The sequence below is a fragment of the Microsporum canis genome, genomic scaffold (assembly GCF_000151145.1).
Source record: "Microsporum canis CBS 113480 supercont1.4 genomic scaffold, whole genome shotgun sequence".
Classification (NCBI taxonomy): Eukaryota; Fungi; Ascomycota; class Eurotiomycetes; order Onygenales; family Arthrodermataceae; genus Microsporum; species Microsporum canis.
The window spans coordinates 2,734,277-2,759,319 of NW_003299166.1; the positions used below are offsets into that span (position 1 = coordinate 2,734,277).

The following is a 25,043-nucleotide window of genomic DNA, read 5'->3' on the forward strand; positions in this document are numbered from 1 at the left end:
AACCTCGTTGTCGCTGTGTTTGGCCTTCTTTTCTTTTGTCATGCGGATGGAGTAGTCCAAGGGTCGTAGGAGAAAGAAGCAAAACGTAGTTATCGAGCCCACAACGTAGTGCAGGTCTCCGGCAGCATATAAAGATCGACTCCTCGTCGTAGATATTGATCGTAGAGCAGTTAATATCATCGTAGAGTGATAGTTAACAGTGGTGATAATAGTTAACGGTGATATAGCTAGGATGGTTAACGCGATATATCCGCACCCGCGGCAAACGCCGTATCAAAACCACCATTCACGCTCCATCAGCGACTTTATCACCTCGATGTTTTCCAGCCGGCGCCAGGCAAGAATCGCGCTCGTCCTACTTGTGCTGGGCGCCGTCCTGGCTGCTGTCTTCTCGGGGGCTTCATATTCTTCCTCTTTCGGTGGCTATGCTGGTGGCCCAGCGCTGAGAAACCTGCGCAGGTCGCTGCTCTATGAACGCACCTTGACGGCTGTTCTACCATCATGGGCGCATCTGACGACCTCTCTGCTACTTGCTCGCCAGGCTCCTACCGTCGTCTTGTCCCAGGGAACCGTTGTTGGCACCATCCGCGACGATGCTGATTTCCCGCAGTCGCTCGAGGCCTTCCTGGGCGTCCCTTATGCGCTCCCGCCGACGGGCCAACGACGCTTTGCCAGGCCTGAACCGGTCAAGAAGTCTTCGCAGACGATTGATGCCTCCAAATATGGCCTGCGGTATGTCTATTTTGGGCCCTTATACATGCTGTTATTTTGTTTACTGACTTGCTCGTAGATGCATCGCTGGCTCTCTCGACGGTCTCATCCCTGACTGGGGCGAAGACTGCCTAAGTGCCAACATATTTCGTCCCATGGAGACCAAGGCTGGTCAGAAGCTGCCTGTGCTCGTCTATTTCCATGGAGGAGCTTTTAATCTGGGAGCTGGTGGGTTTTCTCTCTTTCAACCTACAATTTACGGCATGGCTGATGGCTCTGCTAGGACGATTTCATGATACGGCTGCTCTGCTGGCCTGGTCGGAGAAGCCATTCGTTGCTCTGAATTTTAATTATCGGTAAGTTATCCCCTCTCTCTTGTTCATGAAGTTAATAGACTGACAGTCGTGTACAGTCTTGGTGCCCTTGGTTTCTTATCGTCAGACGTGATGGCCGATAAACGCCTGCTCAACGCCGGCCTATACGACCAACTCCTGCTCCTCAAATGGGTTCAGGATAACATCGAGCAATTTGGAGGTGATCCAAACCAGGTCACCATCATGGGTCTCTCGGCTGGTGCTCACTCGGTAGGTTCCATGCATGCCCTGAAGAGATATATACAAATGTCTTAATATCACATAGATTGGCCATCAGATCATGTATAAGCAGCGTGGCTCTCGTCCGCTCTTCCATCGAGCACTGCTGGAGTCTGGTGCCACTACTGCCAGGGCTGTCTATCCGCCTGATGCGCCCCTGCCCTCCGTGCAGTTTGACGAGTTTGTCGTTGCTGCTGGCTGCTCCGATGTTGATAGAGCAGATATCATCTCCTGTCTTCGTGAAAAGCCCATAAAGACCGTCGGCCAGGCCTCTATCGACATATTCAACCGCTACAATCCTTCTGACCGCTGGGCCTTCCAACCCGTCATTGATGGTGAGATCATCAGTGAAGCTCCTGTCCTTGCCTGGATGTTCAACAGCTGGAACAAAATCCCCATCCTCACCGGTTTCAACACCGACGAGGGTTCCCCCTTTGCACCCTCCGGCATGGACACCTCGGCAGAGTTCAACAAATTCTTCACGGATCTGATACCAGCCTTGGATGATGCAGACATCGACATGCTGAACAAACTGTACCCTGACCCGGCCGTTGACTCTTCGTCACCATATCTTGATACCCGTCCCATCAGCGTTGGCTCACAGTACAAGCGGGCAACGGCTGCGTACGGCCAGTATGCCTACATCTGCCCCATCCAACAGACCGCATATCACGCCTCTGCAGGCCAGACTCCCCCAGTTTTCCTCTACCACTGGGCCGTCAACACTACCGTCAGGGGCGGTGCAGGCCACGGAGAGCAGGTGTCGTATGAGCTCTACAACCCCGGCATCCGAAAGATATCCAAGACGCAAGAGTTGCTAGCGGGTTTCCTGCACGCCTACTTTACTTCCTTCGTCACGTCCGGAGACCCAAACGCTATCGCTGGAAGATACGCCGATAGGCCCAAATGGATCCCATTTAGCGCTAGAACTGAAAACAGCGTCATGTTGATGGGAGAAGGGAATGATGAGCGTGCCGGGGGCCATGGTATCGGTATCCCCGCCCAGCTGGGAAATATAAGCTACACCAAGGAAGAGTGTGACTTTTGGTGGAAGAGGACTATCTTGTCGGAGTCATGAACATTTATATTCATCTACTTTACTAAATATTTCCCAGGTGCATTCACGGTTGACTTTTTTTTCTTTCCTTTTTTTGTCAGTCGCTTCAGACTACATTTTAAATGTATTAAAGCAAGAGCTATAAGCATATACATATCTATATGGCTAGCCGTGAGCAATCTATCAGTACCTTGTACTGCCAGATATGTCTTTCCCAAGCCTATATCCACCAATCTTCTCCCATTCAACTTTCTGCCGTGTGATGGGGAGCTGTCGACGCAGTCCCTTGAACGCACCCTCAGACAGCCGGTTGAACGCATCGTTCAGTTCTTCCTGGTGCTCTCGCTCTGCGGTAGCAATGCGTTTGACTACGGTTTCGGCTGGGGACGCCGAGGGTATCGAGATCGACACCGGCTTCTTGTTGTTTAGAGAAACGTTCCCGTCTTCATAGTAGTGTACGTCCACGTGGATTGTGCCAGTGATCGTACATGGAGAGGACACTAGCAGGTTGTATATGGCGCGGTACCGCCCATTCCTAAACTAAAGTAAGTAGCTATCCTAGACCATTCCGTACGAATCTTGTACGCACCAGAAGTTGTTTGGAGAGTATTTATTCGCAACTAGAAGAATGGCGATGGAGGAATCGTCCTGGGAAGGATAGACGCCGTATGAGCTGTTTGGATAATGTTCGGCTGCATGCGAAGAAAGGTGTTTTAGGTAGGATTTTCTGCATTCGGTACGGGTTAGTATCTGGTCTGGCCCAGGAGGGTAATGGTTCCGACTAACATGAGTTCTGCATTCTGAGATTCTAGGGTGTATGATCGAGGATTGGAGGCTGTCTTAGTAGTCCCATTGTCAGCATCACGAAAGGCCGCAGAGGTTAGAGTAAGAAAGCAAAGGAACATACTTGTGAAACATGGTCAAAGTCGAAGGATGTCTGGTTTTCTACATCGAAATATCGACCGTCTTCAAGTTTATTATATGCACTGACGATGACCTATAGCTCCAACATTAGCACCACGAAAAGGCATCGCCTGTAACGGTCCTTGACCATAGACAGATACGAATATACCTCTCGACTACTTCCGGCCAGCTTCACTGTCGTAAGCTGGGTCTCGTTGTACTTCCTGAATGCCGGCTCGAGGGAGGGGATGAAGTTAGTGCCGGGAGAGGTCAACGCCTTGATGTCTGGTTTCAGCGGATGGTTAGAATTGATTGCAACGTATCGATCAGAGTAACCGTAGCTTTTACCGGCAACAACATCTTTAAGCTAAGATTGGTTTATTAGCTGGCTATCCGGCTTATCTGGAGATTGGCTGATGCCTTTGCGTACCTCGCCTGGCGGGGCTCCCTCTATGAACGAGGAAGCAATTTCAGCATGAGAAGCCATGTCAGAGACAGACCGTTGGCACGAAGCGTTCCAGAATTATATAAAGAGGGCTGAGAGGACTCAAACGCGAGTTTTCTATGTGGTTGATTGCTTGTTACGACTTGTTAAATTGATTTGCTTTGGTGGTTGTTTATTTGGTGAACATCACGCCAAGCCAGGATTAGTTAAGCTGGACGATATCAGATTTCATTAGAGGATAAGTAGCAGTACGGAGTATATACAGATAAACCAGACGCCGTTGATAGATAGTGATGCCTCGCTAAGTGGTATAGATGTTGAATGCCGGGTGAATAGGGTAAATTTAGAAGATGAGATGAGGATATAGAAGGTAAAGATAGAGAGAAGATGGGATAAGATGAGGATAGGGATGAGAGAGAGAGGGAATATGTCAGTCGATGGTCATCTTCATAAAGCCGTCACTGGTCTCGGTCATGCCCTGGAGGCCGACTCGCTTTACTGGCCCAGAGCTGGTGTTGGTATTGGAGCTGGTCTCGCTGGGATGGCTGCCTGGGAACAAGATGGCCTTTGATAGATGGCCAACCCGGCTGGCCTCTGTACCAGCACCCGCATGCCCTTGAACCGGGCTACTGTGGATGCTGGGCCCTGGAGAGACGGCCCGACGCTTGAAAGAGGCCAGGTCGAAGTCGTCTCCACGTCGTCGTTTGTTGAACTTGGGGAACACTTCCGGCTCGACGTCTATATCCTTGCATTGCCGGCTTGGTAGGCCACTCTCCATGCCCGGAGAAGCCATGGCCGAGTCGCCGGCTGAGAGTGGTGGTGGAGTTTTGTATCGTCCGTCAAAAGAATTCCAAAAGTCGATCCCTCCGGAGTTGCGCGATACCTGTCGACTGAAACTGGAGGGTGGTCTCGGGCATATTTCATGGGGGCCAAGGCCAGTGGTCGCAAAGTCCTTGATCTCCAATGCACTGGGTAAGATAGACTGCGTCTGCGGAGCAACAGAGGCGTCGTTTTCTCGCACCTGGCGAACGACCTCTGCTTCTTTCTTAGTATCACTCTCTACGGGGGCGCACTCTTCAAACAAGGTGGCCCTTATTCGGGCAAAATTTTTAGGTTTAGGCTGTGGAATTACCAATTAGTATCATATGAATGCATGTGTGTATATATATGAAAGAATGATGAAGGTCGTACCAAAAGATTTCCCCGCCTAGTCACCGGCCGTCGAATGACGCCTCGGCGACTAGACTCGGAATTCGAGCCTCCAGCAAGGGAGCCGCTGGACGGAGTGCTGATACCGGCCTGTTTCGCGCCGTCTACATCGTCACTCCCGTCGGAAAGGTGAAAGTCAGAGGGAACGTGGGATAGCTCATCTAGTTTCGACTTGACCTCCCGCGAAGCCAGGGTCTGCGACAGGTAGCTCCCTGCGCCACCATCAAAGGCCTTCTCTGCTGGTGGAGACCGAGACGTAGAGAGCAGTCTGGGGCTGGCACCGCTTGCACTGGACGAACTGTGTCTCTTCCGGCCGTTACGGTACCTCGCTCGTTGGAAGTTCATCAGGCTTGCCTTTGCGGCTGAGAACCCCGATATCCAGTCTGCGCCTGATGCGGGAGTCAAGTTCGGCGAGAAGGGAGCGGACAGCCCCAGACTGGGCTGTTGTTTCTTTGCCTGGGGGTTCATCGCAGCTGGGTCACCGCGGTCAAACCCATGCACGGAACCGTCCTCGTCCTCTTCATCCGTGCTCGACGAGTCCGAGTCGATCATGTTCACACTACTCACGGAGCTTGACACAACAGCTCTCTCGACATGGCCGCTCACGCTTGAGGTGAGGCAATGGTGGTGCGAGTTGCTGGGGGAGCCGACCAACCCCGCGCTGCTGCCGGTGGTACCACGACGCTGGGGGATGGCAATCCCCCTGCCACTGACGACCGGTGACGAGTCGGGAGAGGACTCCGCCAGCGTGGAATGGTGTAGGTTGGTGCAAGCGCGCGAGAAGTCCAGCCCTCGAGAACGGCGCGGCAGCACAGAGCCCGGTGAACCGAACGAGTGTGAAGAGTCCAGCTTCGGTGACAGCGGTATACGAGCAGCCGGAGGACCGTTCTTTGGGCTAAACGGCTGTGGCATGTGCAGCGAGAGCCCCAGATGAGGCCGGCTGGCCCGCTGCGGCGTCTCTGGCGACGGTTTCTGCGCATCCTCTCGGTTCTTCACTGGGTCTCTGAAGCCCAGGGGAGTAGATTCGCGCGGGGGAGGCTGCGGCGCACCGCCTGCTCCCTCCATCCCCGAGCCTTCTGGCATGTAGCCGTAGTATCGATGTCCTCGTCGTTGTGGTCGTCGTTGTCCTTGTGCTGGCAGTATCACATCCACCTCGTCAGCTACATTCAGCTACATCGCAGCTCTCTCACTTTCAGCAGTCGTCTCGCCTCAGTTCTCGTCGTCTCGTCGCCTCAGTCAGTATATTCTTCGCCCGTCGTCTTCTTCGTCTCTTTTTCATCTCATCGTCTTTTCAACTTCGACCTCGATGTCGATCTTACGTAATCAAAAATATGACATCAACTCACGTGACACTACTATATAACTTCAACTTCTTCCCTTTTAGGAAATATCAACGAATCAACGCAAGAAATTAAAGAAGAAGAAAAGAAAAAGACGAACAGCTTTTTGCTTCTTTCGCCGTCGAAGTCGCGCGCGCGCCGTTAGTTGGTGCTGGCGAGAGAAAAGACACGCGATCAAGCTCGAGTTTCTCTTCTCCTCCAGGTCAATGCTGTCTTCTACAAGGTAATCTCACGAGCTTTGGAAGAGCTGGCGGCCAAAGTCACCTCCGCAGCAACGGAGCAAGAGATTGAATCGAGTCTTAGCCTTCAGCTTTGCCATTCATCTAACCTCAGATTGAATAAATGCTTCTTTCAAGACAGTTTATGCTAACTGGCCATGTCTTGCAAGATGCAAATCGGGGCTCTAGGTGAGATAACCGAGCATATCGTACCAGAGAACCCTTCCACCAGCTCCTCCAGCCGCGCAGTCAGCATCTCACTCGGCCATCCATTACGTATCAAAGTCACGGCAGACTTCTGGAACAAGTACGATCAGTACAGAATGTCTCAGCAATCAACACCCTCAGAACCTCCCACCAAGCGGCAGAAGTTCACCCCCATACCGGAACCAGAGCCGATGGTACCAGCTACGGATGTAGTAGATGTGGCGGCAGAAGCATCCGACGCAGCAGATGCGCCGGCGGCAGCACAAGGACCTCACAGGCCGGCTCGGGAATCTCAACCTCAGAGACCAATGCAAGGACCGTTGCCGAGGCCTACAATTATGGATCTTGATTGCGACAACAAGGATGGAATTCTACATAGCGATGTGTCCTCATTGTCAGATTCAGATTCGTCTCTCATCTCTGGAGGGGACATCGACATCCCATACTCCATGGCCGACCACCCTCGCCCAACGGCAGAGGCTCCCTTACCCCCAACAAATACGCCGAATGGATCGCAAAGTGTACCTCCATCGTCAGAGAAACCACCGATTAGGGTGAAGACGTCCTCCACTCCTGCACCAGGTCCGTTTCCATGCTACTATAATCTCACGCTTTCCTGCTACATTTACTGATTGTCACGCAGAGGCTAAACCAAGCGTCATGGTCACTGTCGCAAATTGTGGACCAGGAAATTTTCCCGTCATGCAAGTTATTCCCAACTCACAACTCGCTGCTAGCCTTCGTGACATCCCCTGCGCACGGCCGATTGTCTGGCGCAACGGTGTGCCAAGGGAACTTCGGAACCAGTGGACTCGAGATGCGTCTATTTACTTCTCAAGAGGTGAACTAGCTGCTGAACCCTGCACTTCATGCGTGCGTGGGAGGGGTCCGTTCGAACAGTGCGTTCGCCCTCCGAATCCTACCGGCCAGCCACCGTTGAGAGGCGCCTGTGCAAGCTGTATCTGGACAGGCAACCCGAGGACATGCTCGTTCCGTACGTATAGCCATGGATGTTGAATATAACAGAATAGCGAAAGGCTAACTACTTACATAGATCCCGACCACCTCCTCCCCGGCTCATCCAACTCAACACCCTCAAAACTTGTTGGTAAAAAACTTGTCCCGCGAACATCTCCGCGCACACCCAACACTCCGTCCTCATCCGTCAAGCCCCCGTCCTCTGCAACAAAAGCTCTGCCCTCCCTTACTAAGCCTTCTCCTCACCCAGCCCCATTTGACCACAGCTATAACAACATCAATCACAACAACAGCAGCAGCCACAACAACAACAACAACAACAACAACAACAACAACAACAACAACAACAACAACAACAACAACAACAATAGCAGCAATATCAACCACGCGAACCACAGCAACACGAACAACCCTAACACCCAACCACACAATAACGGAATGCCGCCTAAGAATAGCCTTCCGGTATCACCTGCCCAGACCATTCCCCCATCTATTGCGCCATCTCCTACCAACGCGTTACCTTCTTCGTCCCTTCCACCGCCTTCAACTCAGCGTACCAATCCGTTCCCAAACCACTGTTACTTCAAAATTCCAGAGAAACTCAATGGTGGAAACCTGACCGAGGTCCGCAAGGCCATCCAGGAAATGGAGGCCGTGCAAGCTAAGCTCAAAGAACGCGCTGCTTTTTTGGAGCAGCTGGGCAATAACTGGCAGTGAGACTGGTCACACCCACTATCACAGAATTTCACCTCGCTTAATGCTCGTGTGGCACGCCTACTCTCACCATATTTTCCTATTATTTCATGACTAGCACTGCTTTCCGCCTTGAGATGTCGAACTGGTCCTTGTGTCCCGGACCAGTACTCCGTATAGTCGCCATCCGCGACTCATTCTTACGTTCAGATTTCTTCTTACTTACGGAATACCCATACCACTTTATTTGTTTAATACATTTATATATGTTACTAATTACAGAGTATATATTTCTTATATTTATGCACTTTATTCTATAGTGATTTAATGAAGTTGAAGAGGTCTATGCTAGCGACGATCAATCCAAGGAGTACCAGTCTCAATAATATGACAGTCCAATTAATAATATGAAAGGCCAAATCGGCTCTTTGTGCAGTGTATTGAGAAATATGGGTAAGAATGACTATTAGTACAAAAAAAACTCCCCCTCCAAAACGCCTCGCCAATGAATGGTTTTAGTAGTAATACACAAGCCAGCTATGTTTACCTCCCATGGTCGAGAGGTTGCATACGGTATGCTTGTTCGTTATACACTTGCTGCGACTGAAACGCCTGTTCCTCGTCGCCGCCGACTCGCTGAAACCCATGCATCGCCCCCTGATCGTCCGGATGATAAGGTGTATCACAATCTACCGCCCACAGAGACGGATAATAGCAGCGATACACCAGATACGCCGTCCCGAGGCCTATTATCGAGCCACTGCTCACGTCATACACGTCGTGACGATAGTCAGCTACTCGGGAAATGGCAATCATCAGCGCCCCAAGCAGAGGAGACAGAGAGACGAGGAGGCGGGCAAGGCCAGAATGAGGGCGCCAGGCCCGCAGTTGTCCAGTAAGAAAGCTTCATATGGCTGTTAGAATAGCAATAATAGCAACGGTTGTACAATATTGAACATGCTTACAATGAAAGATAGCCTAGGCCGGAAAACCCAAAACTGCTGTGTCCACTAGGAAAACTCCGCCAACCCTCGTTTAGATTATGTTGGTTGGTGGATGTACATATTGTGTAGTCCACCAGTGCATGTTCTGGAGTGCCTTTTTCCGGTTTGCAGCGTGATATCAGGTCCGGCCGTGGCCTGCCAACAGCGTTCTTGATTATATCGGTTACAAATATGGTGACCAGCAGCGCAGCAAGGAGGCCGAGAAGGGTGACATGGACAAAATGACTTCCTGGACGAAATAGAACGGACCAGACGACTATTGCAAGGAGAGGAAAGACGCCGGAGTAGATGATGGACCATACTAGAAAAAGGAGAACCGTTAGACCAGCATCATGATATGTAATAGAGGGAATCAAAGGGCGTTCTCACAGACTGGGACCCGTTCAACAATGGCAAAGGGGTATTGGATAGACGTATTATCCAGGCTGAACATCTGGTGAAATGGGTGTACGAAGAGTTGTAGCTTTATATATCTTGTCAGTATGATTATACTTCCATATTCCATGCACAGTCAACTCCATTATAAACATACCATCACCCACGTAACAACCAAAAATATGAGGATCGAATAGTCCGCAGCGTATGACCGGCGCCAGAACCTCACCAGAGCTCCCATACAGCCTGGCTGGTGGGCGAGATCCGAAGTCTTTCGTCCATCCACCATCCTCAACGCTGGAGAATATAGTAAAAGGAGAATGCGTCTTATGGCATTTCACACAGTTATTCTGCTCCAAAACGAGCGAGCAACAAACAACAAACAACGAGTAAACGAGTGAATGGCTTCCTCCGCCGTTCAAAATCTTTCCAGCTTGTGTCTTTCTGTCTTTCTGCGTCCTTCAAGTTTCTGCTAGCAAAGTCGTTGATTTCTTCATCTTCGTTTCGACGTTTGGTAAAACACGAGATTATGTAAGCTTCTTCTTCTTCTTTTCTACAGAATAGACACTTCAAGACATCAAAACATCAAGATTAAGAAACAGAGTTGGATAGAAGAGGTCAAGATGGAAGAAGGGGCCCAGCGAGGAGTTACGGCAGCGTTCCCACCACCGCCGCCGTTCTGGAAGCACTTTAGCCAGAGCAACTTGAACAAGCTTGCGGATGCGAAGCGTGCAGCACGTCCGGAAGACGGCGATGAAAAGACGAAGCGCAAGGACTGGACGCCGGCTGAGCTGCGAGCCCTAGATGTGGATCCAGAGTTGAGGTATCTGATACCACCTGAGCCCCCTACGACGGATTATGTGCTCTTTGGCGAAACACAGCAGGTAAGCTACAGCTTGGAGGAACTCGTTGGCTGCAGTCTTGCTTTGATAATTGACGGAGAAGACAGCTCTCACCCAATCCTCCCTCTCTGAGCGACCAAGGGATAACTCAGCTCTACCCATCCTCCTCGCCTACGTCTGGACATGCCTATCACCTCACGAAAATAACCAAGTCGCTGCTGCTCAATTTCCTGGAGCTAACCGGTATCCTCTCAATTGCGCCAGAGCATGCAGAGGAGAAACTGCAGATGATACGCACGCTATTCATTAATGCATATCATCTGCTGAATCTATACCGGCCGCACCAGGCTCGGGAATCACTAGGTGGCTTGATCGAGAAGCGCATTGAAATGGCCAAGGAGGAGGTGAAACAGATGGAAGAGATAGAAGGCAGAGTCGCCAGTTGGTTGCAGACTATGTCAAAGGGCGATAAAGGGGGGGAATCCGGTGACGACGGGATGCAAGTCGACCAAGAAGGCCAGGGCAAGGAAAGTAAGGATAGTAAGCCACTCGCCGAGGAAGATAGTGATCTTGAGGAGGCGCGGGTGATATGGCAGCTCCTCGATGGGATTGAAGAAGCAGGGTGAAATGGATTCGGTCTGTCAAAGACGATGACGGAGACAGTCACCATATTGAACAAGAGCATCACCCATCATGGCAAGCTGTAGCAGCCACAAGACGGGTGGGAGCAGAGCCTTGCCTGGGCCGGCGAAGGCCATCTTTACACTGCCTACTTACATCAACCTCCGCCCAAGATGATGCTAACCCAGAAAGAGGGTACTCTCGTCTTGCAGAGAATATGGCTGAGTCGTCCTATGACAGAAACAGGCCATAATCGTTGTTCTAACTTTAGTATGTATAACCCGAGGCTACAGCTATACCACTCGATATACATTTATTTGGCACTGCTGTCAGAGGGCCCAGTTCTACGACTACTGCTACAAGATTTCATTCAACTTTGTCTTCTGCTGGAAAGCACAGCTACCATACGCTTATGTCATGTAGATGGAAAGGTGTAATTCGATCATAGAATTGAATAATATCCCGCCATTAAAAAAGGGGGTACCAGTGTGATGAACAAGACGTAAAAAGTGTAGAGGTACCAGCTCTTCCCAATAACTCGAAGACTTCGTGTACGTTCCTCCCTCGTTTCTAAACCGCAAAACAAAAGAGACCAGACGTCTACATGACAACACAGATACACTCGCAGTCTTCGTCGCCGCAGCCGCAACCAAAACACGGCTTGGTAGCACCCTTGATAGGCTTAGAGATAGAAGAGGTGGCGGACGAGCCAGAGGAGGTCGGCAAGGTCTCGTTGACCAGCGTGGTTTTCGTACTTTCGGCCATTGTTGATAGGGCTTCCTAGTTGTTAGTCCTGAATAACTGCATCAAGAGAAGTGACTGTCTAGAGAAAACATACGAGAAAACGAAGGCTTGGTATGGAGTTTTAACGGCCTTGGAATTGCTTGTTTGCTCTTGGCTTTTGTGCAAAGGGCACATTTCTACACTAACGAGGGACTTTGTGGCTGGTTATATATGTGTAGACATGTTTGCTCGGGCCCCTGAGCTTATTATCTGACTTGTTTCTGGGTGGGCGGGCGATGACGAGGACTGGGATGAGCCACAACTTAGATACAAGATGCCCGCTTAGAGAGCTGCTGCGAGTGGATGTTGCCTGCTGGCGTGAAAGCATGTCTCAGCTAGGCCAGGGTGCTCATATGCGTATGATTTACTCCATAGAGGAGTTTCTAGTTATCTTAGTGGCTGTCTATGACGGAAGCTCAGCTTTAGATATAACAAAAGGTACTTTTTTTTTTTTTGGAATCTTGCGTAGTAGGAATATATATCTTATCTCATTATCGTTAGAAAGTTGGTCTCAGCACTTGAGCCGGTCCCGAATTTTTGGGGGGTATCTTATACTCTCCTGTCTCCCGCGCACAACCATGCAGCCCCTTTGGAAGAAGAAAAGCACAAAGTTGTTACTTTATTATATGCATGTCTCATCTCCATCTATCCACTTTGGATTACGAGGTAAGCTTCTCGACGAAGGCAGCAGCTCCACCCGGCTGCATCTTGTTCAGCCACGAAACAAGCTCAATCAACTCCGTTCGTCGTTCCTCGTCTAGCTGGTCGTTATCTCCGGTCAGGACGGACTCAAAGATCGGCAGGAGACGGGGTGTCAGCTGGCGGATAGTTGCGTCTTCCCATTTATCTGAAACATATTATTAGTACGACCAGCCATGAAATATTAACATAAAAGTAAGGGAAAAAAGGGGTACGACATACAGAGTTGGCAGATCATTCTGTAGACAGGCTCGTTCTCGTCGTAGTCGTTCTTCAGAGGGAGAATTTCGACCAAAGCAGGTAGGACTTCCTCCAATGGAACGTTCTCGCGGTGTTTGAGGATCAGGCGAGCAAGACATCCGGCAGCATTGTCGGGAAGTCTTGCCTGTTGGATTTGAAGGCAGCTCGAGATCTTCTCCAGGATAGTTGGATATGCAGCCACGAGTTCGGCATCAGCTTCAGATTTTTCGACCAGAAGACCAACAGCGTAACTGGCGTTGCTGCGGGTCTGCATGTCCTCGTCCGTTAGACGGTGAGTGAGGAGACGCAAGAAGTTGGCCGTGTATGGGGTGACGGCGCTGCTGAGTCCAGAAATCACGTCGGCAAGGACACCAATGGCGGTCGACCGCTCGAGTGACTCGCTGCTTGCGGCGAAGCGAAGGACATATTTCTCGAACGTTGGCCAGAGGGCAACAAACTCGGCGCCGAGAGCGATCGCGAGGCCTGACACAACATCGAGAGCGGTATCGATGACGTTCCAGTCGAACTCGGATAGTTCTTCCATGAGCTCTCTGTCTTCCTCAGTGGCATCAAGCTCGATCTGACATGGATGCTGCTTGGTGATGATCGAGGTAACCATGGACGTGACCTTTTCCAGATTCTCACGGTTGGAGATAAGGTAGGGGCCACAGAAGCGCAGATTGTCAGCGAAGTTACGGTTAATATCAGAAACCGCAGAACTATGATTTGTGACAGTTAGCATCTGCACAAACATGGAGATAAAACAAAGTACATAATAGACAGGCATATGTTTTTAATATCAGAGAAGTAGATCGCGGTATCAGCAATCGCCCTTTGGACGTCTGCGTGAGCTGGGTAAACGAGTGTTGTCATCATAGAAAAGAGGGAAGGGGGAACAGAAAAAACCGAAAGTAAATGAAATATGACTTACGGATCATCTTCCTCGGCCCATCGTTGAAGGGTGACCTTCATCAGGATCTCACCTAGCTTCTTAAGCTCAGCGGGCGGCTCACTCAATGGCATGTTCTTGCCAGGCTGCCATTTCTGCATCTGCCCGGTTTCCTCGCAGACCTGCCATAGGGCAGCATACGATCGGTGAAGGGTCGACATTGCGCTCTTCCTCACGCCCTCGTACGAGTGCTCGGCGAGTGGTAGGATGTGCTGCATGGTCATCTCGAAGAAGGGCATAAACGACTTGCCAGTGTGGGTGATCACGTCTCCGAGAACCTCAATGGCAATCTCTTTCTCTAGCGAGACTGGCGTGACGGTGTTGAGGTTTTCCCAATCGTCCTCGTCCTCGAACTCATCATCGTCATCATCATCAGCACCAGCAACGCGCACCTTATGTCCAGCAATAGTGACCTCCTGGCCAACCAGGTCCTTAGCAGCATCTCCGAGAGAAACTTCCATCTCAGTCTCATTTTGCTCCAGACAGGCGATCAATGCCTTGACGACACCCTCAAGGTAAGGGGTGAACTCCGATCCATAGACCTTGGACATCACGCCCCAGAAGAGATAGGTGCTCTCCTTGAGACGTGAGTGGTCGAGATGCAGTGCCTCTTCACTGGCCTGCATCAATGGACCGACATAGTTCTTGAAATGCTCCGGTCCAGCGCCGGAAGACATCTCACCCATGGCATCGATAACGCTGGCACGCAGCTCGAGTTCCTCCTCGCTGTGCTTGAGAGTAGCAAACTCTTGCATAATGTGCATGGACTCGTCAAAGTAAGGCAGAAAAGCCTCGCCCGCAGAAGAGGCCACAGACCCGAGTGCACTGGCAGTGTGGCCCTTGATTTTGAAGTCGGGATGCTTGAACAACTTTTGCAACAAGGGAACGAGGTCGCTTTGGTAGGGTGCCACATCCTTGCCTTCCATACCGTCAACGACAGTATCAGTTGCACTAAGTGCGGATTTGATCATGTCGACTGCTGGGCCAGACTCTTCGCCGTTGTAGCCTTGCATGGCGCTAGCTAGGTTCTTCAGAAGCAGTGGCATGAGGGTCTCATGCTCTTTGCTGACGTCGTCAGGCAGGACGTCGGCAAGCCGGGCGACGGTGTCGAGAGAGGCCTGACGCACGCTTGGCTCGGGGTCCTGCAGCATGCGGAAGAGCACAGGAAGGATTTCCTTCATCTGGGTGCTGATGAAGTCCGGCGCTCCATCAATACACATGCCGAGAGACATGATACCGGCACGACGGTGGCTTGCTTCGGAGCTGTTGAAGTACTGGCCGACTGCGTTGAGGAGCGGGACGACAACTTGGCTGGGGGCAAAACTCTGAGACATCATGTCCAGAAGTCCGAGTGCAGACCGTGCAGGCGTAATCTCATCCTCGTCCGAGTCCAGGCTGTCCAGCTCGGTTGCAATTGCAAGACATGTACGGGTGAGCTGTTCTCCGAGCTGCATGCCCTGGATGCGGATCTTTCGGTAGCTGACGGCCTGCATGAGGAAGCTGATTGCTTGGGTTCTGGTGTCGTCGTCCGCCTTGGTGTTGGCGGAGATCTGGTTCATGAAGATGACGAGGTCCTTGAGATGGGGGTTAAGGAGCTCTGGATCGCAGCCCAGGAGAGTCTGGTAGACCTCGAAGGCCTGCATTATGCGGGCATCGTCGCCTTGGTCGATGGTATCCTTGAGGACGTCGACCATGGCTGGGAAGATCTGCTGGAATGCCTGGACTGGCTTTTCATCTTCATCCGAGTCGAGATGGACGGCAAGCTTGCTGAGGGCAAGGAGGGTGTTGATGCGAACCTCTGCGCTCTCTGGATCACGAATCGTCTTTTCGAACAGGGCAAAGAGGTCCATAAACTTCTCTTGGAAGCCCTCACCGAGTGTCTCGAGGATGGCGAAGAGGATGTACGTTCCTACAGCACGCTCCTCCTGCTTCGAGCTGGTTGAGGCATTGAGCAGAAACTGCGGCAAATCCGCCCACTCACCGTCAGTCAAGTCGATCTCTGCAATGGCAGAGATGACTCTAGCGCAGGCATGGCGGACCAGAGCAGAGCTTTCACCCAGAGTCGAGCGAAGAAGCTGCTCGCGGACCTGTGGTTTCTGAGCAGCCGGGACCTTGGCCCACAGCTTAATGGCAAGAGATCGAGCCTCGACGGCAGCCAGCTGTCTCAGGTCGGCGTCGTGGTGTGTGGTAGCAATCTGGATGAGGAAAAGGAGAGCTTCCGGGTTTTTATAGTACACCTTTTGCAGTGTGTTTGTGGCTTCCTTGACATTTCCTTGGCTTGCTATGAAACACGTTAGTAATAAGCGAGATATCGATATCGATAATCAACATATACTATCAATATTAGAGAAGACAAATTCTAGAGACTTACGATTTAATATAATCTGCAATTGCTGCAGGAATTGTGCTTGATCCATCTTGACTGACGGGCTCACGGCGAGCCTTTGCACACTGCTGTGTGGCTGTAGATCGTGAATGCGACTCTCAATGGCCTCGCTGGAAGAGAATCTATACTAAACCGAACACGCTGACCAAGACGGTAACCGAGAACTGCTGTCTCTGAGACGAAAAGACGGCGTTCTTCGAGATATCAAAAGACGAAGATGAAGTTGAAGAAGAAGAAAAAAATTTGGTCGACTTTTTTTTTTATTATTTTCGAGGTGGGGAAAAAAAGGCGAAATCATGTGCTTCTTTATTTCTCCCCGCCAAATTTATATTATTCAAATTTGATATCCAAGATTATTTGAACGGAAGAAGACGAAATGATAATAGTCTTAATAGATGGTATAATTGGTATATGTACGATAGGATTAAGGTCGTCTGCTCCGTACTCACTTCCAATGCCCAAAAATGTAGATAAAACTCCAAGCGTACAAGACTCGCAGGTCTATAACCAATACCAAATAAATCCAAAAAAAAAATAAAAAATAAAAAAAAAAAGGTACAGATATACAGCCGGAGCAGTAGAGCAGGTAGTAAAGATAAGAAAAACGAGGCTAGAGTTCCTCGTCGTCTGAGTCGTAGTAGTCGTCGTCCAGTAGCAACGACCTGTATCCGCGGGCTGCCAGGTCTTCCTCCAGCCCACCGACGGCGTGAGAATCAGCATAGCCTAGGGGAAGAGTTAGCCTTAGAATTAGAAGATAAAGTGAATTATGATATGCTTACCGTCTCCTCCAACGAAGCTCAGGGCAACGGGCAAGAAGATGAGAGCGTGGGCAGCTGCAAAGATGACGAGGGCAAGCCAGACGCGGAAATAATATATCTCAAAGATCTTACTCCGGGTGAAGGCGAGGACACATATTCCCACCAGCTTGGTGATGGTGATGCCGCTGAGGACGCTGCCGCCAACGTTGACCAGCGCTGCCCATGACCTGGCCGAGCGATGGCGGAACTTCAGTGGTGCCTTCTCCAGTAACGAGGCGGAAGGGAACATGAATGCGCGAGCAATGTGTGCGCAGAATTCGACGCTGATTCCAACGCAGATGACCAGGTTTACAAGTGAGATGGCATTTAGGGAGACCCCCACCACGGCCATGGCGCCGATGATATCTACCACGATCATCACGACCGTTAGGGTCACCACTCCACCAGTGAGGAGGGATCCAAGGAGAGCGGATGTGATGACAAAGATGACGGCAACCGCAGATCCTAGCAGGGTGCCAGTAAGCTGGACGATGGATGCATACTGGTCGAAGAAGATGTAGAATTTGGAGTAAGGGAACACGTCAATGCCGTGGTTGGTCGAGATATCGTTGGCGATGCGGCGGGCAGAAGCATACGCGTTGATAAAGTCAGCCTGGGTGCGTAAGGGAGTATGTGCCGTCCGGAAGCTGCTCGCGTTGGTCATGATGCGGTTTTGGTCGAGGACGAGCGCGTTGCTGTACGGCGCCTTGCCGCCAAGCGGGCAGTCCTCCGTCGTTGGAGAGTTGATCCATTTCTCTGCATAGTGGATGAACTCGGCCCCCTCTGGCATGCCATAGAGAGAGATATTCCAGCTGGGTTGGCGGTTTTCAAAGCACGTCTTGCCGCCCTCCTTGCAGCAGTCCTGCTGCGGGTTAAGCCAGTAGAAGAAGTCATCCATCCAGTTTGCCGTGGAGCCTGAGATGTAGGAGACATTTGGCCGTTTAGACTCTTGCTCCAAGACGAAGCCGAGGGAGAATTCGTCGCAAGTGGTAATTCGGCCACAAATTTGCTGTTGATGCTCCCTGGTGGTGATGTTGACGTCTCTCGTCACAAAGTAGACCGGAGGACCAACACTGAGGTATTCAGATAGGTCATTAAAGTATGGTATCAAGTATGAGCCGTTTGGAATGGCAATCCGCTGGTCCAGTCCTAATTTCACCATGGGAATCAGGCCCAGTCCGGCTGTGAAAAGCCCCAGAAAGACTACTACCACGCCAATCTTAACATTTTTTCCAAGTAGTCTGGTGGCATATACCGTACGGATGAACCGCTGCAGCAGGCTCTCACTAATATCAGGCCTATCCTCGCCAGCAATCCCGGTACTGGCTGCCTTTCGGACAGCAATGCATGGCACACAATCCACCCGGAGGCTTTCCACACGTTTCTGGTTCAAGGCTAGGATAGAGACGAACATTGTCACTTGGAGCAAGGCGTTGATGAGCACGGCGCCAGCAGCATAGGCTGCAAAATTCTTCACGGCAGGCATTCCAACAAAGACACCCAACGCAAAGGCAATGGTCTCGGTTGTGGCCGAAAGCAGTATACTTGGGCCTATCCTTCCGAGAGCTCTGGCAATGCGCTCGTCAATCTCATCGTCTGGGTGGCTTAGATTAACGCGCTCGAATTCGTGGACAATGAGGAAAATGTTGTCAACTCCCACAGCAAGGACCAAGAATGGTATCACTTCGGCGATTATAAGGGTGACCTTGACGCCAAAGGCGGAGAAGAGGCCGACGGACGCTGACACCGACATCAACACAATGATAATACCAACGATCCCCAGTGAGAATTTGGACTGTACGAGGACGTGGCTAGGATTGTGAACAAGTGACTGCCAGCTGATAGCTGTAGAACCTAGGGCAAGAGATGCATAAACAAACATGATGACATAGCTGATGACGACGATCCTGGCATCAGTGTTGGTGGACTTGTTCAATTCCTGCTCTAACGATATCTCGGTACTGAATGAGACACGGAGGCCACGCTCGAAAGCCTCTTCCTGCACAACCTGAAGGACCTGCTTCAGGGTCTCCTCCCAATCCATTGCTCGGGCTTCCTTGTCTGATCCTTGTTCGAAATTGTTGACCACCCAGGTGATGATGAGAGAGCGAGCGTCCAAGATGTTTGTGGTGTCATTGAACCCCCCCAGGACCATCTCCGGTGCTAGAGGCTGTTGGAAGTCGGGAAGACAATCCCGGGAGCCAGGAGACTGAGCGCAATGCTGTAGATGGGACTGCCATGTGTCCGGGTTAACGTTGGCGAACGATCCTCCGAAATATCCAGAAAGCGACTGGACAACACAGGCATGTCCGGTTGGATTGAAACACACATCATCTAGTGTTAACCGTTTTTTCAACGAGATCATCCGGCGCACGCGGTTCTCTACATCAAACCACCATCCCAGCGTTTCATAATTCAAGACAGGCTCTGGCTCCCCAGTGTCCACATCCTTGACGACAAAGACTTGCTCGATGCGGTAGAAGGGTTCAAAGTTGGAATCGTAATACTCCTTTTCCTGTGCAGCCGCCGAAGTCGGGCTTACCCATAGTCTGACGGGGTCTGTCTCTACCGCAAAACGAAGCCAGCCGAGACTGAGCAACAGTGAGATCACAATGGTCGAGGTGATTGTTAAGCCTGGGAATCTTGCACATATGCCACCTAACCGGTTAAAGATGTTGCCCAGCACATGGTTGAGACGGTACGGTTGGGGGATTCGAGTCTCCTCGATGACCTCGCCCTCGTCGTCCTCGTCACTGGGAGCATCATCCTGGAGAAGACGAACACGTTCGATATTGCGCGCTCGGTGCCGCTTGAAGGCTGATCGCGCAATCGCCAGCACAACGATGAGCATCAGGGAGATGGAGTACACCAGCACTGCGGCAAAAGTGAGGCATGGCAGGTTGCCTACGCGGCAGTGATGTTCTCCCTTGATTGCCGGCAGCTCTGCACAGACATCGGGGCAGTCGATACAGGAGCAACGGTAAACCTCATCCTTGTCAGCACACGACCTCGTTTCGTCCGGCACCGGCTTCATGCTCTGGTCGTCTGGCAGCCGGGGCTCGGTACGGAAGTTTATCTGGAACGGGCTGCCGAGAAGCTTCTTGTCGCCCAAAAACTTGAGGAACTGGGTGTAGTTCTTTGCTCCCCCGCCGATGAAGTCCATGGCCTTCCCACCCGAAGCTCCGTTCTTGACATTCTTGCAGCTGTCGTAAAAGTTGCTCTGGTACTCCTCTGACCACAGGTTGTCCAGCTCCGTGACCAACAGCTTGCCGTTCACCTCGGCCACATTGGTAACGTTGATGAAGAGGGACTGGTTGGGCGAGCAAGTGAAGGTACAGAACAGGTTGAAGAAGTTCTCCTTGCAGGCAGGACAGGACGATATGACTCCCGACGCCAGCTTCAAATTCGACGACAGCGCATTTATCTAGTATAAGGACTCATAAGCGTGGCTCCATTCTCTAAAGCTGCATATTGTAAAGGGCGTATATACCTGCTCCTCCTTGCAGCAAACCGGTCCATCTTCCCACTTCTTCCCGCAGAGGTCCACCAGCTTTTGTCGAACCCTCTGGTCTGGCTCATGGGCCAGTCCGTTATCAGGACAAGGCAACTCACCGCCAAAGAAGGACTGCTTCCCACAGTTGCCTCTGATAGCACACCGGCCGGCCTCATGGACTTCCGTCTGGGCTGCAAGGGAGAGACTGACACAGCCAAAGGTCGCCAGCGCAGCGACGAATGGGGAGGACCGCATCACAGGAGCCCAAGATCACGATCCGCCAGGCGAGAAGAGCGTAAGGCAGCGTCTCAGCCGCCGTCTTGGAGTATATCTAGTGTGTATATATATATATCTCGACCTTCGTCTGGCTCGTTTGCTGTGGATATATACGTGTGTGTATATGTGTGTGTTGTGGTCGTGGTGGTGGCTGGCCTCAAGCTACGTCATATCGATGAATCAAGGCCCGACCAGGAACAAGTCTCGCTGTGTCTGTAGTATAGATAATAAGGAAGACAGACGAATCCGATATATCAACATCAACACGATATCTGGTCTTCAAGCCATCTTTTCATTCTTTTCCTTTGTTTGCTGTTTCTTCTTCTTTTTCTTATTCTTTTGCTTCAAAATAAAAAAAAAAAAACATCAAGTTATCGATGACTAAGCTAGTCACATGATGTGTCCAAAAAGGGGAAAAAGAAAGAAGAAAAAAACGAAGAAGAAAAAAAAGAGAATAAAATAAATAAAAATAAATAAAAATAATAAAAGGAAGGAGAAGAAGAGAAGAAGGAAAAAAGGAAGAAGAGGAAGTTTTGCTTGCGTTGAGACAACAACAAGAAGAAAAAAATAGCATCTCTAAAGGAAAAAAAAACTATTTAGTTAACATCAAATTTCGCTCTTTTTGCATCACCAGAAAAATAAATCAACAACCAAAGCCTCGAAGCTCTTCTTCTTCTTCTCTCTTTTCCTCTCTCTCTCTCTTATTTCTGTATCTTCTAGCTGTCGAGAAGCTGGTCAAGCTGCTTGCTTGTTCTCTTTAAGAAACGAAAAGAAACCCTTAATCAACTTGTCATCCATGGCTTCAGTAAGTCTGCCAACGTCCTGCTACTCCGCCCCCCTTCGCTGAGCTGTTGAGCTGACCGGAAATCTCTCTCTTCTCTGCTATAGCCCCATCCTCCTCACGCGTTTACGAACACTACTTATACCCTGCCGAACGGCTCCACTGTTGGACCAACTCCTGGTGCGACGCCGCTGCTACCAAACAACGGCAGGATTATTCAAAATGGAGCTGTGAGGATCCTCTGTATCGCTGACGTACGAGGTGAGGTCCCCGTATATATATACATACATCAAACACTGTGCATGCAACTACGAGAATATGGGATATCAAATGCTCTGGTGGCTTTACTATTCTGACATGAAATACTGCAGGGAACCTCAAGTCGTTAAACGAACTCGCCAAACAAGCTCGGGCTGACCATATCATCCACACGGGTGACTTTGGCTTTTATGATGATAGTTCCCTCGAGAGGATTGCAGACAAGTGAGAATGTCCTGGTTTGATCTTATTGATCCTTCAGTACTGATCTTGTTCTTTTTCCTTCTATATTAGGACCCTCAAACATGTTGCACAATACTCTCCTCTGCTCCCAGAGCCTATTAAACGCAGCGTGGCCCAGGTCCCCCCTCAGCAGTCCATCAAGCAGCGATTTAGCCCCGAACAGCTTCCACTCTCCGAACTACCCCTCCTCCTTAACAAGCAGATGGCCCTCGACGTGCCAGTCTATACCGTGTGGGGTGCCTGCGAGGACGTCCGCGTGCTGGAGAAGTTCCGTTCTGGCGAGTACAAGGTCGATAAGCTACACATCATCGACGAAGCAAATTCGAGGCTACTAGATATTGGTGGGGTCAAGCTTCGTCTGCTCGGTCTCGGCGGTGCAATTGTTATGCATAAGCTTTTCGACAATGGTGAGGGCAAGACGACGATTGCTGGTGGACAGGGCACGATGTGGACGACCCTGCTGCAGATGGGAGAGCTGGTCGATACTGCAAACCGCGTCTACGACCCCGCAGAAACCCGTATCTTCGTCACTCACGCTTCCCCTGCCCGAGAGGGGATGCTGAACCAGCTATCCGTCACCCTTAAGGCTGATTTCTCTATCTCTGCGGGTCTGCATTTCAGATACGGAAGCTCTTACAATGAGTTCAGCGTGAACCCAACCCTCGACCACTACCGTGGAAAACTGGCTGCGTCCAAGGCATCCTTCAACGACGTCTGGGACACCGTCCGTGGTGAGGTTGAGTCGGCCATAAACGCAAACGAAGCGCAAAAAACTTTATTGGATAACGCGCTGGACATCGTCCAGAAGATGCCCAGCATTGCAAACGGTGGCAACCCGTTCGGCGGCCCCGTCACGGCGAGCAACGCGGGCGGCCAGGTGGATGAAAGCGCTTTCAAGAACATGTGGAACTTCAACTTGGCTGATGCTGCGTTTGGATACCTTGTTCTTGATATCGAGGGAGGCCGAATTGGTACTGAAATGCGCGCCCAGGGGTTCAATTTCTCTCACCGTGGCGGCAAACCCACCACGACTAGCGCTCCACAGACCGGTGCAGCTCCTCCAGCACTCGCCAACCCGCCTAGTGCCACGGGAAGCGCATCTGGAGGACCGGGTGGCCCTCCACAGACCCGCGTCGCACCACCACAATTTGGACAGATACCAGCGCAACCACCACGCAGCACTGGCAACCAGTATCCTCCCCAAGTCCCTTCTACACAACAAGCTCATCCAGGGAAGCAGCAGTCGCCTCTGCCACCTAAATCTACTGCCTCACCAGCCCCCATTGGCGCCAACAAGGAGAAACCAGCTACCCCCAAGCCGGTAACACCTCTCGCAGGAACTCCCGCACCGCCTGCTGTATCCGCAGAGACGCCAGCATCCGAAGCCAACGGTTCAGCCCAAACGCCAGGACAGGGAGACTCAAAATCAGCCAGCTCTACTACGGACAAGAAACTAACCAGCGGCCTATTCATCTCTAACGTAGAGACCGAGGAAGCAGTCCGACAGCTATGGCCAGAAGAGGACCGAGCAAAGATCATTAAGATCGAAAAATGGGGGAAATTCAACTTCGTAGTTACCTTTGCTACACCAGAAGACTCCAAGCTTGCTCTTGAGAGGCAGCCACTGGAGCACAAGAAACCCAGCCCTGCTGGACCTAACCGGAAACCCAACATCAAGGTTTTCGAGGACCGAGCCTCCCACCGCACCTCCAACCGTGAGGGCCAAGGGAATGCCGGAACATGGCAGGCGAGCAGCCGCGGTGGCTCGTCGGCAAACACACGCAGTGATACCAGAGTGGAAGCGCAGCTAGTGACGGCGAAGGCGGCAGAGGCCGTGGAGGATTTGGAGGACGCGGACGGGGCGGACGTGGCGGTGAGCGAGGCGGAAGGGGATCAGGACGTGGTGGACGAGGCATGGGATTCAACAAGGGAGCAGCCGGCGAATCGAGCTCTCCAGCATCTACTCCAGCCCCAGGAGACAAGCCTACCACCTCGACGGCCGAGTCATGATTTAATTCGCCCCTGACACCAACTGTCTAAATATCCGTATTCCGTACACACTCTCGGGCGACGTGCCTCAGCCTTTTATTATCTTCTCTCTGTCGCCTCCATACCTGCCCTTTATCACCCCCCCTACCCCCAAATACCTTCTCTCTCTTACTATTCGAATTCTATTACCCCCTGTTTTTCTAAATAAAATCTGTTCCATAAACGTCTTCTCTCTTCTTCTCCTTATTCCCCTATTATCATAACCCTTCACGTCACCCTTAACGTAGCCCTATTCTTCCTGCCTCCGCCCGTGTCCTCTATCCTCAGCTACCTCACATGTGTTCAATATGTTGATCAGGCTCTATCTTCATCTCTGAGCAGTAAGTTATCTTGGTCTTGGGTCACTTGCTTGTATACTACCTTCCAGAGCATTCAAGCTATCTTTTGACCATTTTTAAGGGGCTATAGCTATTCACCTTTTACCTTCCGTATCAATTCCTATAACCTGGCTGGGGGAAAGGATGATTATAATATAGGTTTGACTGGTTTGTAATGTTGCTTGTAGCCTTCATTAGCAACGTAGGTTGAACAAAATGCAACAATCAAACCAATAGACTATAGATGGCCCAATATCGTCCTAGAAAACAATTTGGTAGTTGATTCACAACAGCGGCTGCTTGTCTGAGGGTGATCGAATATTCATGTACAGGATAAGTCGAATCATAAGAGATGGATGTTCATGTCTAGAGTTAGAGATTCTTCTTTATTAAAAACAACTGAACGCTACAGACGCTAGGTAAATATAAAGCCCATCCGTACACCGGTCCATCCATCTGGGCCACTCGCGCCTAATGTGTTTTAGATAAATGGGCTTGTAGTATAGCATACAGACAAACGTTGCCGCCATTTCTGCTGTTACACCTGACTGCCCGTCTCCTGTAGATGAAGGAATA

At 50.9% G+C, this 25,043-nt stretch overlaps 10 protein-coding genes across 10 annotated transcripts; 4 read left to right on the forward strand and 6 right to left on the reverse strand.

Moving 5' to 3' along the window:
* Positions 1–316: 316 nt before the first annotated feature.
* Positions 317–2,382, forward strand: MCYG_04986 (acetylcholinesterase; the record flags this gene model as incomplete). The annotated part of the gene is made up of 5 exons (XM_002847203.1): positions 317–732; positions 791–939; positions 995–1,067; positions 1,124–1,295; positions 1,363–2,382. The coding sequence occupies 5 exons, from the start codon at positions 317–319 to the stop codon at positions 2,380–2,382; spliced, it is 1,830 nt and encodes a 609-aa protein (XP_002847249.1).
* A 162-nt stretch (positions 2,383–2,544) lies between these two features.
* Positions 2,545–3,751, reverse strand: MCYG_04987 (F-actin-capping protein subunit alpha; the record flags this gene model as incomplete). The annotated part of the gene is made up of 6 exons (XM_002847204.1): positions 2,545–2,896; positions 2,951–3,088; positions 3,148–3,200; positions 3,269–3,358; positions 3,434–3,631; positions 3,695–3,751. The coding sequence occupies 6 exons, from the start codon at positions 3,749–3,751 to the stop codon at positions 2,545–2,547; spliced, it is 888 nt and encodes a 295-aa protein (XP_002847250.1).
* A 388-nt stretch (positions 3,752–4,139) lies between these two features.
* Positions 4,140–6,001, reverse strand: MCYG_04988 (conserved hypothetical protein; the record flags this gene model as incomplete). The annotated part of the gene is made up of 2 exons (XM_002847205.1): positions 4,140–4,829; positions 4,901–6,001. 2 exons carry the CDS (start codon positions 5,999–6,001, stop codon positions 4,140–4,142), a joined length of 1,791 nt encoding a protein of 596 aa, XP_002847251.1.
* A 645-nt stretch (positions 6,002–6,646) lies between these two features.
* On the forward strand, positions 6,647–8,378 carry MCYG_04989 (Acp27b; the record flags this gene model as incomplete). Its single annotated transcript, XM_002847206.1, has 2 exons — positions 6,647–7,265; positions 7,738–8,378. 2 exons carry the CDS (start codon positions 6,647–6,649, stop codon positions 8,376–8,378), a joined length of 1,260 nt encoding a protein of 419 aa, XP_002847252.1.
* A 519-nt stretch (positions 8,379–8,897) lies between these two features.
* MCYG_04990 (PAP2 domain-containing protein) lies at positions 8,898–9,974 on the reverse strand (the record flags this gene model as incomplete). Its single annotated transcript, XM_002847207.1, has 4 exons — positions 8,898–9,258; positions 9,320–9,659; positions 9,728–9,821; positions 9,891–9,974. The coding sequence occupies 4 exons, from the start codon at positions 9,972–9,974 to the stop codon at positions 8,898–8,900; spliced, it is 879 nt and encodes a 292-aa protein (XP_002847253.1).
* A 382-nt stretch (positions 9,975–10,356) lies between these two features.
* MCYG_04991 (conserved hypothetical protein) lies at positions 10,357–11,201 on the forward strand (the record flags this gene model as incomplete). The annotated part of the gene is made up of 2 exons (XM_002847208.1): positions 10,357–10,617; positions 10,683–11,201. The coding sequence occupies 2 exons, from the start codon at positions 10,357–10,359 to the stop codon at positions 11,199–11,201; spliced, it is 780 nt and encodes a 259-aa protein (XP_002847254.1).
* A 595-nt stretch (positions 11,202–11,796) lies between these two features.
* MCYG_04992 (conserved hypothetical protein) lies at positions 11,797–11,961 on the reverse strand (the record flags this gene model as incomplete). The annotated part of the gene is made up of 1 exon (XM_002847209.1): positions 11,797–11,961. The coding sequence occupies one exon, from the start codon at positions 11,959–11,961 to the stop codon at positions 11,797–11,799; it is 165 nt and encodes a 54-aa protein (XP_002847255.1).
* A 677-nt stretch (positions 11,962–12,638) lies between these two features.
* On the reverse strand, positions 12,639–16,311 carry MCYG_04993 (karyopherin beta 4; the record flags this gene model as incomplete). Its single annotated transcript, XM_002847210.1, has 4 exons — positions 12,639–12,826; positions 12,901–13,637; positions 13,850–16,148; positions 16,239–16,311. The coding sequence occupies 4 exons, from the start codon at positions 16,282–16,284 to the stop codon at positions 12,639–12,641; spliced, it is 3,270 nt and encodes a 1,089-aa protein (XP_002847256.1).
* A 552-nt stretch (positions 16,312–16,863) lies between these two features.
* On the reverse strand, positions 16,864–20,798 carry MCYG_04994 (niemann-Pick C1 protein; the record flags this gene model as incomplete). The annotated part of the gene is made up of 3 exons (XM_002847211.1): positions 16,864–16,976; positions 17,033–20,474; positions 20,541–20,798. 3 exons carry the CDS (start codon positions 20,796–20,798, stop codon positions 16,864–16,866), a joined length of 3,813 nt encoding a protein of 1,270 aa, XP_002847257.1.
* Positions 20,799–21,615: 817 nt separating this feature from the next.
* MCYG_04995 (ser/Thr protein phosphatase) lies at positions 21,616–24,127 on the forward strand (the record flags this gene model as incomplete). Its single annotated transcript, XM_002847212.1, has 4 exons — positions 21,616–21,624; positions 21,708–21,861; positions 21,972–22,083; positions 22,153–24,127. 4 exons carry the CDS (start codon positions 21,616–21,618, stop codon positions 24,125–24,127), a joined length of 2,250 nt encoding a protein of 749 aa, XP_002847258.1.
* Positions 24,128–25,043: the final 916 nt, after the last annotated feature.